Below are 9001 nucleotides of genomic sequence, written 5' to 3' on the forward strand. Positions count from 1 at the left end.
CCTCTTTGACCTGTCTGTTTCCTCTCCACCTATCTTCTCCTCTATCCATCTTCTATCCTCCTCCCCCTCTCTCCCTATTTATTTTAGAACCCCCTTCCCCTCCCCATTTCTGATGAAGGGTCTCGGCCCGAAACGTCAGCCTTCCTGCTCCTATGATGCTGCTTGGCCTGCTGTGTTCATCCAGCTCTACACCTTGTTTTCTCACTATAACCTGGTGTCATGTGACTTCTGACAACAGCCAGTAGATGGCATCTAAAAACTTTGAAATATTTATAGAGTCATACGGTGTGCAAACAGACTCTTCAGTCTAACTAGTCCCCACCGACCATGTTCCCAAACTAAACTAGTACCATCTGCCCGCATTTGGCCCACATCCATCCAAATTGTTCCTATTCATGCACTTATCCAAACATTGTAACTGCACCTGTATCCACCACTTCCTTGGGAAGTTTATTCCACATACAAACCACCCTCTGTGAGAAAAAGTTGCCCCTCACATCTCTTTTAAATCTTTCTCTGCTCACCTCAAAAAACACGCCCCCTGGTTTTGAACTCCCCCCACCTTGGAGATCTTCACATGTGAAATTGGTTTACCATGGTTAGCAGCTTTCTTCATCTATAAGTTATAGCTAGCTCACCACATCACTTTGATCTGCATGAAGAAGCCTTTGAAAAATCTGTATTAAGACAACATTCCATTCTTTCTATAAGACCATAAGAAATAGGAACATCGGTAAGCCATTCGGCCCCTCGAGCCTGCTCTGCTATTCAATAGGGTCATGGCTAATCCAACATTCCTCAATGTCCACTTTCACGTCCTTTCCCCTTAACTCTTGATTCCCTGACTGAACAGGTATCTATCTATCATAGCTTTAAACATGCACATGGCTCTGCCCCTACAACTCTCTGTAGCAATGAATCCCAAAGACCCTCAACCCTCAGAGAAGTTGTTCCTCCCAATTTCCATGTTAAATTGGTGCCCCTTTATTCTGGAACAATGTCATCTGGTCCGAGACTCTCCCATGAAGAGAAACATTCTCTCAGCATTTACTATTTCAGGCCCTTTAAGAATCCGATATGTTTCTCTGCAATGTATTCTTCTCAATAACATTAGGTTGATTACATTACAAGCTTAGTTGCATACGCTTGTTATAGAATTAACAACTTCCAACTCCGATGATATACTTTTGAAAGGAGAAAAATGGAAACCGTGTTGTTAATGATCAAACTTAGAAAGTCAATATAGATCAGCAACCACAGCAAACAAAATAGTGGAACAAGACGATGTACCCATTGAATGCTTTATAGAGTGGGATAGACTTTTATTATGAAGTGACTCCACTGACAGCTTGAACATTATTCTCCAACAAATTCATACATTATATGTTCTGCTTCAATTTAACAACAGCCTTGTTTTCTTACCTCACACTTACCACATGATCTAGAAGAGTATGAGTTCCCATTATGTCACATCCTTTTGTACACCTGCTCTGCTTTTTAACAGATTTTATAAAGCTCTTTACGGTCACCCCTCAGCCTCTGATGCTCCAGGAAAAATAACCCCAGCCTATTTAGCCTCTCCCATAACTCAAACCCTCCAGTCCCAACAACATCCCTGTAAATTTTTCCTGCACCCTCTCAAGTTTAACAAAATCCTTCCTATTGAAGGGCGACCAGAATTGCATGCAGTATTCTCAAAGTGGCCTCACTAATGTCTTGTACAGCCATAACATGACGAACCAACTCCTATACTCAAATGTTCTTACCAATGAAGGTAAGCGTGCCAAATGCCTTCTTCACCACCCTGTTCACCTGTGATGCCACTTCCAAGGAAATATGCACCTACACCCTTCGCTTTCTTTGTTTGGCAACACTCCCTAGGACGCCACAGGATAGGGTGAATAGCCAAGGTCTTTTTCCAGGATAGGGGAGTCCAAAACCAGAGGGCATAGGTTGAAGGTGAGAGGGAAAAGATTTAAAAAGGACCTAAAGGGTAACTTTTTCACGCTATTTAGAGGACGGTGTTATTTAGAGGGTGGTACGTGTATAGAACAAGCTGCCAGAGGAAGTGGTGGAGGCTGATACAATTACAACATTTAAAAGGCATCTGGATGGGTATATGCATAGGAAGGGTTTAGAGGGATGTGGGCAAAATGCTGGCAAATGGGACTAGGTCAGATTGGGATGTCTGATCGGCATAGACAAGTTGGACTGACGGATCTGTTTGCACGCTGTATGAATCTATGACTTTATAAATGTTTAAAATTCCCTATTCTGTATTGCTATGTTGATCTTGGGAGTAACAGGTTTGAGGACTGGCCTGTAACGATAATGAGGGTCTCAGCTAGCGTGATACTGAAAAATGACAAGGGCTAAACTGTCTCCGAAGTAAAGGTGAAGAAGGTATTATTGCTGATCGCTATCCACTGCCCTTGACTAAAATTGTCAATGTCAGAGGAATATGGGATTGTGCTCATCAACAGGCTGCCCAGGGTGACATAATAAGAAAATACTTCAATTGGTTACCCTGTCAAAGCAAACTTCCACATCCATGGAACTGAACCATAGGTTCACAGGAGAAGGAAAAAGTGGATACCCAACAACATATTGAATTTATAAGTTCGTCAGTGAGATCATTCCTTAAGTCTATTAACATAACGGTTTAGCAAAGCGTGGAAACACTGCTCAGCCGTCAAATCATTAAGTTTACCACAAGATTATTACCTTTATTTCCTGATGGGTTTAGCTGCCTGTTGTCAATGTTAGCTTCATCACAACTTCTTGGCACTTGGCGTTCCATTGCTTCCACCCCCTGTGTATTCACGAATATTGCATTCTCAAGTTTACAGCAGACTGAAAAACACACAAGCTGAATTACTGGTGCGTCACGTTCACAGCCAAACCCCACATATCAAACATCAACTGACGAATAGTTAGCAACAATGCAATGGTATTTTTCCCTCTAAGCAGTGAACAATTCAGATGGGGTGACTAGGTTGATGTGACAGTAAGCAAGGTTATAAACCACTTTTATCTGAATCGGTTTGGCGAATACACTAGACTAGATGGGGTGAGGTACAGGTAAATCACTGCTTCACCTGAGGGGCGTGGAGTCGTGTGGACCAGGGTGTCCACCTGTCATGTTAACACCATTGAATGTCAAGGAGTGATAGTTATATTGTCTCTTATAGGCAATGGTCACTGTCTGGCATTTGTGTGGCACGAATGTTCCTTCCCACTTGTCGGCCAAGCCTGGATATTGTCCAGATCTTCTTGTATTTGAACATGGACTGCTTCAGGTTCTCAGGAGTCATATGGTGCTGAACATTGTGCAATCACCAGTGAACATCCCCACTTCAGATCTTATGATAGAAGGATGGTGATTGATGAAGCAGCTAAAGATGGTTCTGCCCAGAAAACTTCCCTGAGGAACTCCTGCAGAGATGTCCTGGAGCTGAGATGACTGACCTCTAACAACCACAACCATCTTCCTATGTGCCAGGAACTCTCCAACCACAGGAGAGTTTGCCCCCTGATACCCACTGATTCCAGTTTTGCTAGGGCTCCTTGATGCCACTCTCAGTTGAATGCAGCCTCGATGACAAGGGCTGTCACTCTCACCTCACCTCTGGAATTCAGCTCTTTTGCTCAGGCTCGAACCAAGATCAGGTAACAAGATCAGGAGCTGAGTAGCCCGAGCGGAACCCAAACTGGATGTTACTGAGCAGGTGCTGCTTGGTAGCACTGTTGATGACACCTTCCAGCACTTTACTAATAATCGGGAGTAGATTGATGGGGCTGTAATTGGCTGGGTTAGCTTTGTCCTGCTTTTTGTATACAGGACACCCCTGGGCAATTTTCCACATTATCGGGTAGATGCCAGTGTTATAGCTGTACTGGAACAGCTTTTTCTGGGGGAGAGGCAAGTTCCAGAGCACAAGTCTTCAGTACTATTGCCGGAATGTTGTCAGGGCACATAGCCTTTGCAGTATCCAGTGTCTCCAGCTGTTTCTTGATATCACGTGGAGTGATTCAAATTGGCTGAAGACTGATATCTGTAATGCTGGGGACCACTAGACAAGGCCGAAGTGGATTATCCACTCGGCATTTCTGGCTAAAGGTTGCCGCAAATGCTTCAATCTTATCTTTTTCATTGGTGTTCTGGGCTCTTCTGTCATTGAGGATGGGAATATTTGTGGAGTCTCCTCCTCCTTTGAGTTGTTTAATTGTCCACAACCCTTCGCGACTGGATGTGGCAGGACTGCCGTTAGTTCTGGGATCACTTAACTCTGTTTATCACTTGCTGCATATGTTGTTTGGCGTGCGAATAGTCCTGTTTGGTAGTTTGACACCTCATTTCTGGGCTGCTCCTGGCATGCCCTCCTGCACTCTCCACCAAACCAAGGCTGGTCCTGTGGCTTGATGGTAATGGCTGAGAAGTGACACATAATATTATAAAATATGAACACACTATAAAGTTGTAGACAGGGAGAGAGGTTGAATCTCTTTTGCAACCATGTTGAGTTTTAATTCAATATTATACAATCTTCGTGATCTGAGAAACAAAAGTTTGCAATTAGACTTAGAAGTTAGTGGGTCTCAGAGTGCCTAAGAAATTAGTTCAATTGCATGTGAAAAGTCTTTTCATTAAAGAATTAATCATAAAATAATGAAAGTTTGAGTCCAGGTTTATTACTATGTAACTAGTATTACTGTGCAAAATAATAAACAGAAGACTTCCACAGACGTGTTAATAGTCACAGAAGGTGCATTTTCACTTCTGCAGAGTGAAATATTTCCACATTTGAACCAATTTTCTAAGTCAGTACCTTACCTGAAGGAAACCGCCTGTGCTTCTGAAGAGACGACGAATCTACAAACGTTTGATGGCAGTTGTCACATTTATAGGGTTTCTCTCCAGTGTGACGACGGACATGCACCTTCAGATGGGAACTGCGATAAAATGCTTTGCCACAAAAGCGGCAGGGGTAAGGTCGGATACCAGTGTGGGTGCGGCGATGCTCTTTGAGGTTCCACTTCTCTGCAAATGCCCTTCCGCACACTTCACATGCAAAGGGTTTCTCACCCGTGTGTGTGCGGAGGTGCATCGTTAAATGCTCTTTACGAAAAAATTTCCTTTCACAATAGTCACAGTTAAAACGCTTCTCTTTGTTACAGATCGGTGAGCTGGGATTCAACGTCCTTCTATTCTTATCACCCAATCTAATTGGTGCTTTGTAGTTTTCCAAGTTTAACAGGCGCTCAAAGGAGCATGGTTCATCTTGGGAGAGATTACTGTCCAACTGTTGTAAACCATTGACCAAACCATCCCCAGGTACACTCCACCTTTCATTCTCAAGCTGAGGATTTGGAAGATCACAGTGTCCATTATCTGGAAGAACTCCATTGACTGAAACTGGGAACAAAATAAACAAAAAATGATCTATAACCCCTATCGAAGCAACGGACTCGAATGAAGAATAAACTACTTTTACATGTGGGACAATCTAGAACAAGAGGTCCTAGTTTTAGGATGAGAGGTAGCAGATTTAATACAGAGAGAGGAGAAATTACTTCTCTCAAAGAGTCGCGAGTCTGTGGAATTCACTCCTCCAGAGTGCAATGGATGCTGGGACACTGAATACATTTGTGGAGGAGATAGGCAGATTTTTAAACAGTGGGTTAAAAGGTTAGGAGTGGTGGAGGTACTTTGCATTGGTATTCACAAAGGAGAAGGACATGGTGGATGGTGAGTCTATGTTAACATTCTAGGGCACATTGATATAGAAAAGGAGGCAGTGTTCGTGTTTCTGGTGCAAGTTTACCCCCTGGTAAACCGTCTCTGTACCCTCTCCAAATCCTCCACATGCTCCAGTAGTATAGAACCAGAACTGTACACAATATGCCAAATGTGACCCAACTGAAGTTCTATACAGCCGCAACATGACTTGTCGCTTTTTATACTCTATGCCCCAATCAATGAAGGCAAGCATGCCGTTTGCATTCTTAACCACCTTACCCACGTGTGTTGTGACTTTCAGGGAATGGTGGATCTGAACACCTAGATCCCTTTGTGCATTGATGCTACTAAGAGTTCTGCCATTTACTATATACTTCCCTTCAGCATAACATCTTCCAAAATGCACCACCTTGCATGTGTCCAGACTAAACTCCACCTACCATTTCCCTACCTCAGTCTCCAGCCTATCTAAATGCTGCTGTACCCTCTGCCAAACCTCCTCACCATCACAGCTCTCCCAATCTTTGCATCAGACCACCTACATTCTCCTCCAAACCATTTACATATATATCACAAGCTACAGTCAAGTCCAAGTACAGGGCTGCATGATGCTGCACTGGTTAGCACTGCTGCCTCATAGCGCCAAGGATGTAGGTTCAATTCCAGCCTTGGTTGACTGCCTGTGTGGAGTTTGCGCATTCTCCACATGTCTGTGCGCGTTTCCGCTGGGTGCTCTGGTTTCCTCCCACAGTCCAAAAGATGTGTGTGTTGGGTGAATTGGCTGTGCTAAATTGTCCATCGTGTTCAGAGTTGTGAAGGCAAGGTGGGTTAGCCATGGGAAATGCGGAGTCATGGGGAAAGGGTGGGTCTGGTTGGGATGCTTTTTGGAGGGCAGACTCAATTGGCCAAATGGCCTCTATCTGCATTGTAGGGATTCTATGATTCACTGATCCCTCCGGAAGACCACTAGTCACAGGCCTACAATCTGAAAACACTCTTCCACAACTACTGTCTTCTGTGGCTAAGCCAGTTCTGTATCCATCTTACCAGCTCACCGTGGATCCCATGTGACTTCACCTTTTGTATCAGCCTGCCATGAGGGTCCTTGTCAAAGGCCTTGCTAGTGCACATAGACAACATTGACTGCTCTGTTCCCCATCAATCATCTTTGTCACTATCTCCACTATCTCAAAAAACTCACATAAGTTTGTGAGACAAAACCTTCCTCACAAAAAGCCACACTGCCTATCACTAATAAGTCCATATTTTTCCAAATGTGAATAAATCCTATTCCTAAAAATCTTCTCCAATAATTTCCCAACTACTGACGTAAGGCTCACTGGTCTGTAATATCGTGGATTATTCCTGTTGCCCTTCTTAAACAAAGGAACAATGTTGGCTATTCTCTAGTCTTCTGGGACATCTCCTGTGACTAAACAGGATACAAAGATTTCATACAAGGCCCCAGCAATTTTCTCTCTCAGTATTCTGGGATAGATCCCATTAGGTTCTGGAGACTTGTCTACCTTAATGCTTTTCAAATAACCGTCCTGGACACACCTAACAAATTCTCCCCGTCCAAGTCCTGGCACTAAATGAGTCTCAGTCAACATGTTAAAATGACCCACAACAATAATATTTTTCCATAATCTGTCTACCTATCTGTTCCTCTATCACCCACTGGCTGTTGGGAGGCCTGTAGTACAATCCCAAAGTGATTACACCCTTTCTATACCTGAGTTTTCTACACATATGGCCTCACTGGATGAGACCTCCAAGATGTCCTCCCTCACTGTAGCTGTGATAGTCTCCCTTATCAGCAACTCCCCCACCTCTTTTGCATCCCTCTCTAGTTAGAGTCTTTTTCCCAGGGTGGGAATGTCAATTACAAGCACAACAAAGAGAATAATGTAATTTTAAAATAATGATTGTGATGGCCCAGTGGGAAAATTCTTCAGGTTGGATAATGAAGATTGCATATACAATGGCCTGTATCATGGCGAGGTGCCGGTGTTGGACTGGGGGGTGGACGAAGTCAGGAGTGGGGAGGCAATGGCCTAGTGATATTATCGCTGGACTGTTAATCCAGGGACCCAGATAATATTCTGGGAACCTGGGTTCGAATCCCGCCATGGCAGATGGTGGAATTTGAATTCAACAAATATCTGAAATTGAGAATCTAATGATGACCATGAATCCATTGCCAGCTGTCAGGAAAAACACATTTGGTTCACTAATGTCCTTTAGGGAAGGAAACTGCCATCCTTGCCTGGTCTGGACTACATGTGACTCCAGGCCCACAGCAATGTGGTTGACTCTGAACTGCCCTCTGGGCAACAAATGCTGATAGCCAGCGAGGCTCTCATCCCATGAATGAATAAAGGAATAAAGAATAAAACAGTCACATGAGACCAGGTTATAGTGCAACAGGTTTATTTGAAACCACAAGCTTCTGGAGCGCTTCACATGACAAAGCAGCAGCAATCCAAAAGCTTGTGATTTCAAATAAACCTGTTGCACTATAACCCCATCCCCGCCTCTTTGACCGGTCTGTCTTCTCTCCACCTATCTTCTCCTCCATCCATCTTCTATCCGCCTCCCCCTCTCTTCCTATTTATTTCTTCCGCCATCTGCAATCCAACCCCACCACCAAAGACATTTTTCCCTCTCCACCCTTATCTGCTTTCCAGAGGGACCACTCTCTCCGTGACTCCCTTGTCCGCTCCACACTGCCCTCCAGCCCCACCACACCCGGCACTTTTCCCTGCAACCGCAGGAAGTGCTACACCTGCCCCCACACCTCCTCCCTCACCCCCATCCCAGGCCCCAAGAAGACTTTCCACATCAAGCAGATGCTCACCTGCACATCTGCCAATGTGGTATACTGCATCCGCTGTATCCGTTGTGGCCTCCTCTACATCGGGGAAACCAAGCGGAGGCTTGGGGACCGCTTTGCAGAATACCTACACTCAGTTCGCAATAAACAACTGCACCTCCCAGTCGCGAACCATTTCAACTCCCCCTCCCATTCCTCAGATGACATGTCCATCCTGGGCCTCCTGCAATGCCACAACGATGCCATCCGAAGGTTGCAGGAACAGCAACTCATATTCCGCTTGGGATCCCTGCAGCCCAATGGTATCAATGTAGCTTTCACAAGCTTCAAAATCTCCCCTCCCCCTACCGCATCCCAAAACCAGCCCAGCTCGTCCCCGCCTCCCTAACCTGTCCTTCCTCCCACCTATCCCCTCCTCCCACCTC

General features: G+C 44.7%; 1 protein-coding gene across 1 annotated transcript in view; it reads right to left on the reverse strand.

The window, feature by feature from the left end:
• Positions 1 to 2692: 2692 nt before the first annotated feature.
• Positions 2693 to 9001, reverse strand: part of LOC125485215 (zinc finger protein 431-like) — a 22265-nt gene continuing 15956 nt past the window's right edge. Inside the window, exons 3-4 of the mRNA XM_048606900.1 lie at positions 4835 to 5416; positions 2693 to 2853 (exon numbers count right to left, since the gene is read on the reverse strand). Of these exons, the coding sequence (XP_048462857.1) occupies positions 2693 to 2853; positions 4835 to 5416 (743 nt within the window). The remainder of the gene's footprint in view (positions 2854 to 4834; positions 5417 to 9001) is intronic.

The sequence above is a fragment of the Rhincodon typus genome, chromosome 17 (genome assembly GCF_021869965.1).
Source record: "Rhincodon typus isolate 14 chromosome 17, sRhiTyp1.1, whole genome shotgun sequence".
Taxonomy (NCBI): Eukaryota; Metazoa; Chordata; class Chondrichthyes; order Orectolobiformes; family Rhincodontidae; genus Rhincodon; species Rhincodon typus.